We start from the raw sequence: 16,881 nt of genomic DNA, 5'->3' as shown, positions 1-16,881 counted from the left end.
GATCACAGAACCTTTGAGGTTTGGAAACACTTCTTCACATTAAAAAATAAAGCTATACCTGTTGCATACAGTATAAGGGTTCTCTGCTCAGCAGCATGAAAGTAAGAATGAGTCCTGTTAGGTTTATTCAATGATGATTATAAAATTAATGTGTGTGTGCTTATAAACATTGAAGCAAGGAGATGCTTCATTCTGTCTTATGATTCAGTCAAGAGGAGAGCATTGTGTCTTATGACCTGATCAACTGTCCTGTCAGAACAATACTCTCTTTTGTAACCATGTGTTAAGTTCTGTGAATAAAAAGACGAATGCAGGAGGAGGGTCGTTAAAAGAGTTGGAAGTTAGGTTGGGCTCTTTCCATTCCTGCAGAAGCTGTTGTCGAAAATCCCTCTCTGTGTATTCAGTCCTTATTTTACAAACCTACAGTTTTGAACCTAACAGGTCCTATAAGGTGTGCTTGTTTAAGTTTTCAGGCTAAGTTGATAGTTTCCTCAGAGCTCCTTACTGGAGCTTTAAATATCCCAGATTCTTTAAAAACTGGAAAATACTTTAGTTCAGCCCTGAACTTATAAGTCATCAACAAGCCATCGCGTACAGACATATTTTCTTGCAGAGATTGAAATATGCAAAACATTAGGGATAGCAACTGATAGCAACCCTTCAGTACACTAACGCTCAAAAATGAAAAGTCTCAGAGAGTCATTGAGAGCCGGCATCTTTCCCAAATCAAAAACCAATACTGTATGAAATTACACACAAAAGCTTTGATCTAAACGTTCTTAGAATAAAGCATTAGATGTCTCTTGATATATTGTTATTTGGTGTTCTTTATTCATATGACAAGGATTGTTTACCTGATGATTTTTTGCTTTGGTTTCACTAAATTTATTTTAAACTTTAATTTCCAAATTAGAAAAAGCAAACTCTACCTTTAATACAGGTCTCTAACTTGTATTTCCTCTTAACTAATCCTCACCATGAGCAGTGCAATTTTTTAAGATGTCTTACTTTTGTGATGTGTGGTTTGCTTTGGATTTTGTGTTCTAATTTTTCTTTGATTTTTTAAGCAACTTTTTCTAAGAATTAAAGTGCTACTTTATTTTTCCAAGTCGATCTTCGCTGCTGATCTTTTGTCCTCATCTGTTAATAATAATTAATCCTTGCTTGTACATGTATTTAAATATTAAATATAAACAGAAAATCTAATCATACTAAAAACACAAAATACAGTGAGAAATTTATAAATTTAGTTTTTAGTATTATACAGCTGCTGTCAAACAAACCAAATATGGATTTTTGGGGACAAAAGCATTGAAACCAACTGAGCACGAATTAAAAAAATGTATGTACTATTCCCTGCAACATAACAATTGGTTGCCCCCAACAAGCAAGGCAGCAACAGAAGACAATTAGTCTTTTACATGGGAAGTAGTTGTGTGCTACTCTTTTGTTTATTTTAACTGGATTGTTATTCAGATGTGTTTTTAGCATTAACAGTCTGTTCAGGTTTTGGCCTCAGTACCTTAATTGGATAAAGTTTTAGTCTTTGACTAAGCCGCTCTAAAACCTTTTCTGTTTTGATCGATTTACTGCAAGAAATGCTTGTGTGCTTTGGACCTTTGTCCTGCTGCATATCCCAAATGTGCAGGTAGCTTGATTTTTTTTTGTTAGAATGTCCAAATAGTGAGACTCACTTGAGGTGTCATATAACCAGAGGCCCAGCTCTTGAAAAAAACAATGCCAACCAGTCATTATCGTGGGCTGTGAATCCTTGTGGGATCTGAATACGCCTTTCCTGCTAATTCTCCCATTTTTAACGTCTAGCAACCATCGTGCACCACTATGCATGGGTGTTACAGAGGTATTAAAGTGTTAACAGCAATCAGTGTGAATTCCTGGCAATCTGTTAAATCTATTTGTTGATCTGTGCTACAACTAGAATGGTTTCCTTACCCCCACATTAGTAAATAAAACATTTAAAATGTGCATGTTCTTTGAGGATTTGCATCTGGGCCCTTTTAAATCATTGAACGGTCCTCATGTGTAGTTACGGTTCACCAATGGAGCATTAATTATGCTGTGATATTGGATGCTTATAATGAATCTATGATTATCTTTTATATATAAAGATGTTAAATATCTTAGAGTTGGTCTGAGGAACCACATATTTCCAAGAAGAGATCAAATCCTTTATGTGAAAATTGAGTTACGAATGTTTCTGGCCTAAATGTGATTACACAAGCTTGACAAAACATTCTTCAGGTTGTAGTTAGGCTTTGTTGTAGCTATTTAAATTGGTTAAAAGACAAAGTGGGGGATTGATTATAAAAGAAAACTCAAATTGGTTGGGAATGTGTCATTTTTTTCAATACAAAGTTAATTATCTGAAAACAGCTGTTTTATTTGCAAAATTTTAAATTAAATGTTACATCTTTATTGGCCCAACTTTGTTTTCATGGCGTTTTGTGTTGGCAAATGGTGAAGTTGTTTATGTTGGTCTAAACCTAAGAAATAAAACACATTTTATGGAATTCCAGCTATGTCCTTAAAGGTGAATTGGCTCAAGTTTAAGAGATAGATATTATTTTCTCTCTTTCGCATACATGCCCTAAAAATTGCCCTACATTTAAAATGAGTTTCGGCCATTTAACCGCAGTTGTTTTACTTTGTTGTTACGTTATCATCCTCCAAACATAACATCCATTGTCAATTTTCTATATCAGAGGTACTCAAATCCAAGGCCCCAAAAGCTTGTTTTATAATAAGTTAAATGTCGAATTCATAAACTGAATCTTTACAGACACTTAATCAGCTCTACAATCTTATGCTGAAAATCTAAGATGGAAGCCAAGTTGTTAGTTTAACAGGAAGAACAGACAAAAATCTTTCTAAAACAAAGATACCAACATCTCAGGATTTAAAAAGATACTTTCTTACATTCAATGCCACTCTGGGGACCACTATTGTCTTTTTTCTTTTGTTGCACTTCAGTTGCAACAAGAATTCTGTTTGTAATTGAATCTTAGCACATTTATTGTTTTTGTTCTTTATTAAGAACCTAATATCTCTGCAACATATCTATGCTTGCTATCAGAGGTGGGAAGTAACTAGTTACATTTACTCAGTTTGCTGGTGAAGATTTTCTGTCACCCAGGCCATAGTCCAGGCCAACAAAGACATCGACTCCCCATTCCTAAGGGGCGGACCTGTTATTCCTGTTCAATTTGCATGTTTTCTAAGCTAAAACAAAGCTTGGTTGGTCCACTCTATAAAGCTTGGAACTCAACACTAATTGAGACATTTTGAACTGAAAAAGCTTCCTGGATGGGAAGTGAAATGTCTTCAACCTTGGAAAACTAAGTTTTTGGTTTTTTTTACTTTTTTGGATTTACTCAGTTACATTTACTTGATAACATTTTGAAAAAAATATATTTTAGGAGTAATTTTGTAACAGAATTTCCTACTTTTACTTGGGTAAGATATGAAAAGTATCACTACTCTTGTATACAATTCCTGGCTACTCAGTCCATTGTGAGTAACTTCACTGAATAAAGAACAAGCTTTTAACCGGGTATTCACCAGGAAGAGTGGTTTAGTGTCTGGCTAGTTATTTTCCATTTGCTGAGTTTGCCGTGTCATTTGAAGGTCTAGTAAAAACACAGTTAACAATGTATTGTAATTGTGCCTGATTCTAACGTAATTCAACCAATGATTTTGTATGTTTTACAACATAGAAAATTTATTGAAAAGTTTAATTTCACATAAATGTGTTATTGTGAAATTAATGTATATTTTTTTGTATCTCATTCTTTGAAGCTATTTAACTGTATATTTTCTTTTAACTGTACATTATTTTAAAAACATTATATCAGTTGTTATGATTATGTGTAGTAAGTTACTCAGTTAATCTGTATTTGAGTTGCATTTTTTTTACCAAATACTTTTCACTCTAACAGGAGTCATTTTTGGGATGGCTACTTTTTTTTTTTTACTTAAATACAAATATGATGAAGCAGTATTGCTTTCACTCTAGTAACAGTTTTGACTGCTCTACCCACCTCTGCTAATGCTATATCTCTAAGACTGAGAGAAAGGTTGTAGGTGCCACCAGAAGGCATTTAATTTTACTGAGACGTCGGTAATCTAGAGTGGGATCCCCCCCAGTTATCCAGGTTGGCACCATAGGATTGGTGTGTATCGGGCAGAGTTAAATTGCCTGTAGATAATGGGAAAGGATTTGCAGTTCTATGGTAGTAGAACAAAAGGCAAGGTTCTGGGGAATTGTCAACTGCCCAAGGAGAAATTTTTGATCAATTGCTAAGAAAATAAGGTTCTTTTAATGTTGCAATAAACAAAAATGTTAAAGACAAAATAAAAAATAACTTTTCTTTTTGGGGAGCAGAAAGGCAGTTCAGGTTTTGTTCCACCTGTGAACCAAAAGACCTTGCATAGGAACGTGAGGGTCTCTCTAAGAGTGAGAGGAAGGTTGTAGGTGCCACCAGAAGGTACTTAATTTTACTGAGACGTCGGTAATCTAGAGTGGGATCCCCCCCAGTTATCCAGGTTGGCACCATAGGATTGGTGTGTATCAGGCAGAGTTAAATTGCATATCGGGCAGAGTTAAATTACCTGTAGATAATGGGAAAGGTTTTGCAGTTTTATGGTAGTAGAACAAAAGGCAACGTTCTGGGGAATTGTCAACTGCCCAAGGAGAAATTTTTGATCAAATGCTAACCCAACTGTTTTTTAATATTCTTTTTTGTTTCTGCATTTTTTTTTATTTTATTGATTTAATTTTTTATTTTTTCCAACTTGCTTTGATTCTGTTTTATCTTCCTGTATTTTAATCATGTAAAGCACTTTGCATTGTCTTTGTACTGAATTGTGCTATACAAATAAATTTGCCTTGCCTTGCCTATATGTCAAATTGGTACCATTTATCCCAACGATGGTGTCCTGTCCAGTTAAAGCACACCAGTCTTGTGCTGCTTGGTGGGGAAATGAATCTGTGCTTCTGTCTGTTTGTCTTTGAATTTTGCAGCAAATTTGGAACAAATCATTTTCATCCAACAATCATTCAATTAGCAAATAACTATGAAAGTGAAAGTATTAATTTCAAGAAGCAATCTGTGAGCGACACTCTTAAAGGCAGGCCGCACATTGTTGGTTCTGTTTCTTAGGTGCCATACCTGCATCCTGACATGGTGGGAAAAACACCTCATTAAGAAATACATCACCGCCTTGATATTGATTTATTCTGGTATTTCTTGCTGCTTGGCAACAGTTCTAACAACTGCACCATTATTAAGACAACAAGTTAACCAAAAAAATGCAGGTTTTCTTTCAGTATAAAAATATTGCTTAACCAACTAGTGCCCAGTTTGTGCCTCTTTCAGTCCCTGGAAGTCTGGGACATGATTGAGTTTAGTTAGCAGAATTCCTTCATCATTGTAACACCAACAAAATATACAAAAGAGTAAGGAGGGAGCTTCAAGCTTAAAAATAACAACAGTTTGTTTTGAACTCTGTAGCGGTTCATTGAAATAAAACTGAGATAAGTGGAGTGAAATGCTCCGTGAGGTTGGGTGATAATTGCTAGTTCGTTTTCATGATGGGTCCCAATCACACTGTGCAAAAATCACTTGAACGTACCGGTTCTGTGTTGTGTGACAGTACCTGATCGTTTGCATTTTAAAAAGCCTTATTCTGTCAAGGGGATAATAAGAAACACAATTAGCTGTCAGGGTTGTTTTTGGGGAAAAATTTTGCAGAAGATAAAAAACAAAACAGTAAAGGATCAGGGTGTAAAAATATTTTGATTGTTTTTACTCATGAAGAACAATCTACAGGACGGTTCCTTTGATATAACTTTCCTAATCATGTTCTGCTGGTTTAATATGTTATTTGATCATTATTTTAGTGGCACTCAGGTTTAAATGTCATTGCACTCGTCTCTTCTCTTGTGTTCCTCTCTATGAATCTCTCTGCTGTGGAATATTCCACTGTCTTCCCGGCCGCCCCTGCCAGCTGAAGTGCTCTGCTGCACAAACCAAACAAAGAAACAGCCAGTGTGACTCACAGTAAGCAAAAGCAGCATAATGTGAAACAGCCCCCTTAAAACATGTCAGCCGAACGCAAAACAGCAGCTTCATGAAAGCCGAGCTGGATCAGCTTACAAACCATTCTTTAGATTCCCATTGCAGATAGGAAGTCGATCTTTTGAATACATCTGTTTCCTGACACTAATGTAGTTTTGTGAGTAATAATAATAATAATTACAATCCCTCAGCTGCATTTGTGGAATGTCATTTTTACTCATACTTCTTCAAGCAGTGAACATGATGGAAAAACACAGAATTTTATTGACACGGATATTTAAATTCCCCATATTTATTCTCCATAGTCCTGCTGATTTCCCACCCATCTGTCTTCCTCCATGCACCAATCTGTTTAGATTATTTTTGACTGAAAGTTTTGCCGACTTCAGCAGCAGTACTGCCTGTGTCCCTGGCCATGTTTGTCACCTGACCTGCTTTTTTTCTTCTCGCTCTGCTCCTCAGACCTGATCCAGGCCACCCAGGATTCCAACGTGAACATCCCCCAGATGGCCGACGTGCTGATGGAGAGGGTGGGGAATGCCAGCTGGGTGGTGGTTTTCAAAGCGCTTATCACCACACACCACCTCATGGTGCATGGCAATGAGGTAAGGCCAGAATGTGTGAGTTTGCTGGAGTCAGTGAGCATTGCCTCCCTCTGCTTCTGGTTCTAAGCTGTTGTGCATCTTTAGATTCTCTCTATATCTCTTTTCCAGTTACTTATTGGACCTCTTAAGTCTGTTGGTTGATGGACACAGATTAGCAGAATAGAGACAGGAAGTATGATCAGATAGATACCATGCAGGAAACAGGAGAATGTTGATAATTCAAAACAACATTTATTATTGAGCCTGCAGAAGATGTTGGAATTTCTTGGTTCAGTTCTCTATAAACCCCTCCCCACACACACACACACCCCCAGAAAGAAAAAAAAAATAACACAAGGATTTTTGTAAAATGTAGTAACTCCTCATCACATGTAGAACGGCGGTTATGAACAATGACTCACCTTCCACAAACTGGGACTTCTGTGGGTTTTTTTTTGTTTGTCTTGTCCAAATATCTGAAGCCATTCATATTTACCTTCAGCCAAAAATTAAACAAAGAACAGGCAGGGTACTGTAGTACATTACAACCAACACGTCTAAGCTGGGTAACAGAGCTTAATATCTGAGAGGGACAGAAGTATAAGGCATTACAAAAACATAAACATACAACAAAACATAACAAAAAATGTCTTTGAGTTTCTAAGCTTGGAATTTTTTTTAAATGTTAGCGATTTAATCTGATTAATATTGCTCCCAGGTAAAATGTTACTTCTATTATTGCATTTACTGTTACATTTTCTTCAGTTAAAGGCCCATCTAAGGAGGGGATTTGCCGATTAGCTATGTCCCTATAAAATAAGTCTTTAACACACTGCAATGTAGTTTCAGCTTATAATCTAAATTAGATTAATGCTTAACTTCATTTTTTATATCAAGAAAAATTTGCATAAAAATATTTTAATCCTCGTAATATATTCATACCAAACGACTCCACTGAAAAAATATCTGTTATTCTAAAGACATGAAAGAAGTAAATAACATTTAATCAGCACAAGGATAAATATTTAACATTTTGCTTTCGTTCTTTTCTGCAGAGATTCCTCCAGTTCCTGGGATCTAGAAACACCTTGTTCAACCTCATGAACTTCCTGGACAAAACTGGTTCCCATGGTGAGTGGTGTCGGTTCCAAAACAATTACGACATCATACACAGCTCTCAAAGAGGAGTCCAGCTCTTCACATCTACATGGCAGCAGAATCAAACCAAGCAAACCAAGCAAAAACGTCAAAATATAAACGGTCTGAATGGTTATTGATAAATATGTACATTTGTTGGCAAAAAGAAACATTTTATATTCTAGATGTGCTGTTTTTATTTTTTTTATTTTCTCAGGTTATCACTTAGAAAGTTAAGTTGGCAAAATTACACACAAGCTTCCCCAAGTCATCCCTGCTCCCATCAGATAAACCAATTGCCATGGTAATTAGGACATTACCATGGAGATAAACACTGGGTTCACAGATGTTTACTTGGTTGACTTTACGGTTTTGAGAGACAAACATTTTAAGCCTTTTTTTTTTAGCTCTTACAATATTCAAGAATGTGTTTAAAGGCTCTGAAACATAAATCACCATCAGAAAGTCAGAAAAATGGAAAGGGCAGATGCCAGGTTATTTATCTCATATCCAACTGCAGGGATATATTTCCTTTATTTACCATAGTCCATGGATAATCTTAAGAAAAATATGCATAATTATAATGCAATATATTTTCGTTAAGAATGCTCATATGATTCATGCTGGAAAAAAAAGAGTTAAAAGCTTTCAAAATAATGAATCTTTTTTCTTCATCAATGATTTGCATTAGTCATGTGCTAAATGCTTAATGATTAGGTGCTTCTAATAATATAGATATTAGTTTAACAAACAGTAGTTTCTTCAGGTTCTGACTTTTGTAAAAAGTAAAGTATGTGCTGTAAAGATAAAACACATTTTTGAAGGTTTAAATTTCTATTATAGAGTTAAAGCACCTTACTTTTGTAGCCACAGTTTAGAAAATGCCAAAACAATAACAAGCTAATTTGTTATTTTATAAAATAAATATAATAGATTTAATTTGTTTAGGAGTACAATAAACTGAGTCCAAAGGTTCAGTAGACTGAAAGGCAGAGTTTGTGTCGACCTTTTCCTGAAGTATTAAATCACGTTGTTCACTTAACCAGGACATTAGCCTCTGTGAAGCTAATCACTGTACCAACTAGTTACTTTCTGAACGTAGATTATCGTCCTCCCCTGGTTGTGATACACGTGTAAAATGCTTATTTCTAAGCTTATTGATACAAGCTTGTTATATTTTAATCTCTATGCTGTGGTTAGCTGTTTTTATCCCTTACTAAAACTAGGTATATAAGAATACAAAAAGTATATATCCCAAGTTTATAATGTATAATAGAAGTGTAAATCAAATATATTTCTTGGGACTAAATTGGGAGATTTTACGTTTACGTTGAGGTATGCTTAAGGGGATCTTATGGTGATAAACTTCCAAGTCTACTTATAGTTTCTAAAAGTATATGTTCAAGTATATCAGAATGAACCTTTTTAGTTTACTTAATAATTCCTATGATGACATTTTCTTGTTGTATTGAATATAAAATGTTGCAACTTGACAAGTCTAGTTATCCAGGACACTGGGATTCTTGATCTGGGTGAAGCATTACTGTTCAATTCATCCAGTAGTAAACTGGTTACAATATTTCACCCCATAGGAGTCCTCTATCCAGTAACATTAAAAGTAACGCTAACCTCACTTGGTTGGAGCTAACAATCAGTCAGTGAGGTCATACTGTAGCCTGACGTAGTCCGACTCAATTCTAGTCAGAATATGAGTCTGATACTGCTCCATAGAGCTGTGATTATGGGGCGTGTTTCGAACGAACCAGGAAAAAAATGCCTCCGCACTCAATTGGATAGACCTACAACCAATAAGAGCAACGGAGTGCGTGACGTATGTTAAGCGACGCATAGTTGTTGTCCACAAAAATCAAAGCGTGCAGTTTCACGCCTAGAATAAGAAGATGAGCCTTGATCGCGTTTCTCTGTTCCTCTTTTAAAATTAATTTGCTGTTGATATCTTCTAGAACAGACCTAATAGCAGAATCTACTCACCTAAACTCTCCAGCGGCAGCCATTATTGTTGTCACCCAAGCGCGCATTGGTCACGTGGTTGATTACGTTACTCTTGATCATCTGTCCATCATCGTATAAAGCCCGCCCTGACAATTTGATTGGATCGCCTGACAGTGGGCGATAATACTCGCGCTACTATGGAGCAGAGCCAGACCGAACTTCCCCGAACTCAAACCTTGTGGGCGGGACTAAGTTCGGACTGGCACCCAGGCTAGTCATACTGTGGTGCAGAAATCATTTTAATGGACTCACCTAAACTAGTCTGTTAACTTTAACCTATGAACAGTTCACAGCCCTTAAGAGGAGTATAAATATATAAAGTTTTGTGTAGGGTGAACAGACGTCACCGATTTCTGGGGACAGTCCCTGTTTTTGACCTAAAGCCGTCTCTGGAAATGTCCCCGATTTAACCGTTTTATGAATGAGGGGGAAAATGTTGCATATAAACTGTTATCATGGAAGAAAGAGCACGCAAGCATGCTGTGCACAGATAAAGCTGTTAACGTATAGATGAGGAGCAGTACCAGTTTTAAAACAGACGATGAAGTTCGTTTACACAGCCCGCTGGACGCAGCCACCCTGTTTTACCCTTACATCCCACATCCTCTGTCACCACCCCGCTCCGCTCCAGACCGCCTGTGCAAAGCAAAGCCTACAGCCTCCGTTGTTCCTCCCGTCTTGCTCCGTTCTGACATCCTCCGAGCTCAAAGAGAGCATGCACTATATTATTATTAAATTATTAGGATAAAAAAATGCGGATTAATTATGTATATTAAAGAAATCCTCATCAGCATCCAGCATATGTGCAGCTTCTGCCCAAATATTTTCTTTTTGTTGTAGAATTTTGTAACAGGGATCTTTACATTTACATACTATCAAAATGTCAGCTTATTTAAAATAAAAAGCACAGCTGTGTCTGTTTTAGGTTTTACTATAACTTTATTAAAGGACAGATTATTTTTATGCTGGCCCTGAGAGCTTATTTTTCTTTCACCTATACGTGTAATGATGTGGCTGCTTCAAGCTGCACATGAGAATGAGCCATATTTATAGATGTGTTTTAATGGTTGTAATTTAATCTGAATATAAAAATCTAACGTAACTGTTTTAATAGTGACACAGATTTTCATCCAGGCTGCTGAAGGCTACCCAATGCACCCCAGCTGTCCAGGATACAGTATAAACAACTGGAGGCCATTTCATTTTATAGTTATCATTATGTAGAAAAAATTTAATTTGCATACATATAAAAAAGTTTCATTTTAATTTTTCGGAATGGAAAATAAGGGAAATTCCCACAGACTCTGTACTGATGCAAACTGGCCTGTCCCTGAACACAATGTTATGTTGCTCACAAGAGAAGAAGACACAGAAGACTGAATGACCAGATGGCACTGATAATAGTGTGCAGCAACAACTCATCCGCTCTTAATTTTATGGCTTAAACATGGACCTTTGTCCTTTGTCTCACATGTGCATCAGACTTAAAAAATCCAGCTGTGACTACTGCTGATATTATATTCTGAATGTGTTCCCCTCAGGCTACGACATGTCCACGTTCATCAGACGTTACAGCCGCTATCTCAACGAGAAGGCCTTCGCCTACAGACAGATGTCTTTCGACTTTGGACGCGTTAAGAAAGGGTATGAATGCTTCTATTTCTGTTTTATTTTCATCACTGCTATGATTCCATTAGTAGACAAACATTATTGGTCTAATTGAGAATTTAAAATTCTCTCACCTCCTTTTGATACTAACCTATCATGATGTGTCTGTAATTTGACTATGGTTGAAAGAATAGTGCTTAGATTTTATCCAGAATAAATGTTTAAATGCAGCTGTTTTTATAACTAACGCTTGGAGAGATTACAGCATAATTCAGCTGGCAGACACAAGGTTTCTATGGCCACAAATGCTGTCAATGAAAAGAGCCGAGTATGAAAATGAACAAAATAGAAATGAGATACAAAGGTGTGCAATAAGCTTTATTGTCAAAGTTTTTCTGAACATTTCGTCCCCACTCGCCTCAGAAAAGTTAATGCGTTTCTTTTTGTCAAATCTAAATGCTAGATAGAGTTGTTAAGCAATTTTCCTTTGCTCTGTTTCACCAAATTTCAGAGCGGATGGAGCGATGAGGACTATGTCGGTGGAGAAGCTGTTGAAAGGAATGCCAATCCTGCAGAGCAATATTGACTCACTTTTGGATTTTGAGGTGGGTGACATTTGATGGTGGGCGACAATGTCTGGTTCAGAGGTCATGACAGTCACTTTGGAATGAAGTCAAAACACAAAGAGTGCTTTTAAAAGACACGCATCCCTCTTTCACTACATATTTTATGATCAGCTGTACATGACCACTGTGAACAAGCACAGACTCACACCCTCTTGCTGAATTTATTCACTTAGTCAGTACGGCAGTGATGGATAGGGAAAGTAACTCCTGTCGTGTTTGTCTCTGTTACTGACAGACATTATTTTCACAACATTTTGCATCCAGTTTTCTCTATTCTTTTTTTTTAAATCTTCTCCCTGTCTTCTCCTTTCCTTTTCACCTTCTCTTCTTCGCCAAGCTAAATGGGGCGGCAGCTCTACCTGTTGTGAGCCTCAGAAACAGAAAGAGAGCAAAGCAGAAACTTGAGAAAAACAAATCAATGGAATTACTTAATTTTCTTTTAGCAAATCTCCAATCCCCCGATGTCCAGTCTGCGCCTGAGTAGTTGAATAACAATATATGAGTTATTTTATCTACAGAGAAATTCTTAGAATATCAGTCAGACAAACGTAACAGCGTTATAGTAACATACCTACAAGGTACTAGACCCATCACAGAGCATGCAGTGAGCAGAAAGAGGGGGTACCCAGTGAGTATGTGTTCACATTGAAACTAATGAAATCAGCAGAACCCAGGCTGAGCGTACAAGTAAACTCCGAATGCTGACAAAGGAGTTGCCTTAATTTAATCTGCAATAAATGAGATTGAGGTTCAAGCAGCCTCATCAAGAGGAACAGAGAGCAGAGGTAGATCCCTCTGAGCTACAGTTCAATTTAAAAAGCTCTAGCTGTGATAGACAACAGTAGGAACTCATTCTAGAAGCCTCTTGCTGGATTTTTTTAATTAAGATTTGATAAAAAGTATCTGGTGATTACAGCAGTAGCCATTCAAAATTTCCCCCACTTTTCTTGATGGGCCCTTGGCTGGTCCTTAGCTGGTCCCCTGCAATTCCTTTTTAAACATCAATATTTGTACTAAAATATTATTTCTGTCATGATTTGAGGACATTAAGATCTAAAGAGAAACGTTATCTCCTAGTCAGACCCTGTAATTCAGTGAAAGGGTGGAGACGGAGTAAAAAAATACACATGATGGTTTAACTCCAGTGGCTGGAAGTTGGAGGGGATTTCGCTGGAAATTGGAGGGAAGTGGGCTTCCATTCAGCTGGGAAGGGCCCTTTTGAATGGCTGCTACTGTAAAGGGTTACCAAAAGAACACTAGTAAACGTAACAGGTAAACAATATCACAAATACAAACTGCAGAGCTAAATCTTCACAGCAACATGTCCTGAATGACACCATCTGTTGTTCACAATCACTGCCAACCCACCCAGCTTGAGTTTTCCAGTCTTATTTAAATCTATTGTTGATCAATTGGTCCAAAAAGCCTCGGAGAGATGCTTGTGTCAGGGATATGACCCCGCAGCCATGTTTCAGTGAAACATATAATGCTACATTGGTATTTCACAATATTTAGACATTATAGCCTGGAACCAGTAAATGTCCAGTTTATTACCATTTGCATTGACAAATTTCATTGGGCCAACCATAAAAAATAAGAGCCCACCTTTGCCAATCCTCACATGCTTCAGCTAACAGAAACAGAGTTAAGAGGTTTTTGTTCGACTAAATATCTTTGGTTCTAAATTGAAACACTCGTTTACTTCCTTTTTCTCAGGTTCAGCCAAAAGATCTGAACAATGGAGTGATCAATTCCTGCTTCCTCCTTCTCTTCAAAGACCTAATCAAGCTGTACGCTTGCTACAATGACGGCATCATCAATCTGCTTGGTGAGGAAGTACTTCCCTTAGCAGATTTCTTTCCATCATAGGATAAAGTTAGCCTAAAGGGATTCTTAGGGCTTCAAACACTTGCTTCATTCAAATGTTCAAATCATTCTTGATATAAAGCTCAATGTTTATTGATCATTTTCATCTGGTAAACTAAGTCAGGTTCCGTAACATCAACATAGTTAAATTTGTTTCCACTTCTAAAATCAAAAGATTTCTTACAAATCTAATGTAAAATATGATTAAGTATAAAACAGGGTAGGCAAGAATAAGCTTTGCTTCAGCCTATTCCTTTTTTTTTTTGGTAAATTGTTGGTTTTGTTTTGTTTTGATATTGTTATTTTGTTGTTTTTTTAATGTTGGATTATTTGCAAAAAAATTAAGTGAAAGTGAAGTGAAGTGATAGATTACTGGATAAAGGAAATTTTTAGTATACTAATTCCCATCACACATAACAATTTTTGAGAATTTGGAAACAGTAGCTCTTTCTTTCCCAAAGATATGCGAGGAGAAGAGAATGGATATTTTATCTGCCTGAAATAATAAGTTCCCCCTCCACAACATGGGAAGAAAGAAATTTCTTTTTTTAATGCATTATAGTGTGTTACTTATTTACTTTAATTAAGCCGAAGTATGACTACCATTTGTTTCCATTAAATCAGTCAAAGAAGCATTTTTGACTGTTGCAAGGTCTCTTTTTACCTCGTCACTATCCTAAACATATATTTTCCACATCCCTGGTCCAGAGAAATTTTTCCAGATGAAGAGAAGCCAGTGTAAAGATGGGCTGGAGATCTACAAGAGATTCCTGACACGAATGACCCGGGTTTCCGAGTTCTTCAAAATCGCAGAGGTATCCTTTAAACCGCCTTCTTTAGCCTCCTAGCTATCCACTCGAGGAACCACCTTTTAACGTGTTTTTCTTTTATAGCAAGTGGGAATAGACAAAAACGACATACCTGAGCTCACTCAGGTAAGATTAAAACCTTTTATCTGCCTTTAATGTTTGTTTTACAAGAAGCAAGAGCAGAAATGTTTCACGTGTACCTTTTTGGGGGGTCTAACAGTGCATGTTGTTGTTTCCTAAAGACTTTCTAACTGTCTTGCATGAAGAATTAATGTATTCCACCTTTTTTTCTCCTGCTGTAGTTTATGGTGTTTGCTCATTTTCCTTCTTAACAAAAAAAAAAAAAACATTCGCAGACACTTGCATCCAACCAGTGAGCTGCGGTTCTTTTGTTATTGACGGTTCTTTTGCCCAACCCCTTTTCTTTTTACTTCCAGAGATGCAGATTGATCATTCAGGCTGAGAGTGTGAGTAGTGCACAGAGCTAGCTTTGGGGAGCAGACAGCTTAGCAAAGTCTTACCCTTTAGAGAGCAATGAACTGATGCACAATGTACAGCAAGTGCAAACCCAGCAGAGTAGCCACTCCGATGAAGTGGGATCATGAAACTGGAGAAGCTTACTAGATAAAAGTGATATGCCGAGTAATGCTGTTAACCAAGCGCTGCTATGACCGCAAAGCATATTTCAGTTCAAGAAATGCCTCTCTTTAGTGTTCTGTAGAGTTTCCACAGCTGCCCGTGTCATAAGGATTCATTTTACTTGTTCTAAACCCCAAATTGTTAATCACTCTTAAATATAATGAACTCCCAGAATGAGAAACTTGATTTTTTTCTATCTTCCATTTCCGACACATTCCTGATTGTAAGCTGCAGTGGAAATTCAACAGCTGAAATTGTACTTAGAAAAATGGCATCTTGAATGATTTGCATCAGTGGCATGCTAAATAGGTTGCAAATTCAGATGTGCACCATGGAATCTGCTCTGGTTCGACTTAAAGTTCTTTGACCATACCTGTTTGAGGATGGCTTTGGGACAGAGTACATCAAAGCAGAAAACAAAAGGCTGATTTCCTTTATTTAATAGTATAATTGAGGTTTTTATAGTAAAGAAATATATATGATGGGTGCTGTACCGCTCTGGATTCGCGTTTACTTTTCAGGGTGCTGCTGGCTTTCCTAACATTTTTCTAACAGCTCATCATCTTTGTTTTGCCACAGATGAAATAAATTCCCATTCTCGCTCAAGGTGTTTTTTTTATGTCCTATCTACGGTAGACTAAACATGTCAAATTTCTGCTGCTACCAAGAGCCTCAAAGAATGGACTTTGAGGCTCTTCTCTTTAAAGAAAATTAGCTATTGGTTACTTTGTGTTTTTTCATTTTCCTTCTTATAAAGTATGAGTAAGTAAAGCAGGATTACCTGCAGTAGGCTGTTTATTTCACCAACACACATGCTTACTCTCTCCCAACTAGCATTTATTTTAGAGCTAAACCTTAAATATTGTGACTCTCTGTAGAACTATGCATGTGACCCAAAAATTCAACGTGATAATTTGCAACATTTTCGATATGTACCACTAGATATCTTCTTTTTCCTGTACTACTGCTTTCAAAATAAGACTTTTCTGTATTTGTTTAACTGTGTTTTGATTTGTAATGCCTCCTTTTAGCATAAGACCTTATATGATACCTAACATGAATATTATTATTGATTATAGGTTCTTCAAAGTTCTTGAACTTCTACCTACTCCTTTTTTAGCGCTACTAAAACGTCTTAACATCTCAATGTAAATCTTTGTTGTATTGCTGCACAAAAAAACTAAAACAAAAAAAAAAAACTAAGGAAACTCTATGGATTTGGGCATCTTAAGGGGTTCCAACTGTAATAACCATGCAAAGGTTCATTTTAAAAATATAAATCAAATCCAAATATAAATCCAGGTATCTATATAGAAGTAGACTAAATATTGCTAATCCCTCTGACAGATTTAGATGTTAAATATTTTCATTCACCTCCATTTTGATTAAAAACACTAACAACATATCTAAAAAAATAAAAAAATAAAAATATGTAAAAGTGGGGCCAGTTTTAAAAAAAATTATCTCTTTTCTTTTCCTATATTGTTGAAACGGATTGTTG

At 36.6% G+C, this 16,881-nt stretch overlaps 1 protein-coding gene across 6 annotated transcripts in view; it reads left to right on the top strand.

Moving 5' to 3' along the window:
* The window catches only part of snap91 (synaptosome associated protein 91kDa), an 82,769-nt gene that overhangs the window by 27,918 nt on the left and 37,970 nt on the right, over nucleotides 1-16,881 (top strand). For all 6 annotated transcript variants that reach the window (XM_015388409.1, XM_015388411.1, XM_015388410.1 and 3 more), the window contains exons 3-9: nucleotides 6,561-6,703; nucleotides 7,738-7,813; nucleotides 11,374-11,476; nucleotides 11,952-12,045; nucleotides 13,783-13,894; nucleotides 14,641-14,747; nucleotides 14,826-14,867. In XM_015388409.1, coding sequence (XP_015243895.1) covers nucleotides 6,561-6,703; nucleotides 7,738-7,813; nucleotides 11,374-11,476; nucleotides 11,952-12,045; nucleotides 13,783-13,894; nucleotides 14,641-14,747; nucleotides 14,826-14,867 — 677 coding nt within the window. The remainder of the gene's footprint in view (nucleotides 1-6,560; nucleotides 6,704-7,737; nucleotides 7,814-11,373; nucleotides 11,477-11,951; nucleotides 12,046-13,782; nucleotides 13,895-14,640; nucleotides 14,748-14,825; nucleotides 14,868-16,881) is intronic.

The sequence above is a fragment of the Cyprinodon variegatus genome, unplaced genomic scaffold (genome assembly GCF_000732505.1).
Source record: "Cyprinodon variegatus isolate N-32 unplaced genomic scaffold, C_variegatus-1.0 Scaffold422, whole genome shotgun sequence".
NCBI classification, from domain to species: Eukaryota; Metazoa; Chordata; class Actinopteri; order Cyprinodontiformes; family Cyprinodontidae; genus Cyprinodon; species Cyprinodon variegatus.
The sequence above is the reverse complement of the archived record's forward strand: the minus strand, read 5'-3'. Positions and strand labels throughout refer to the sequence as shown.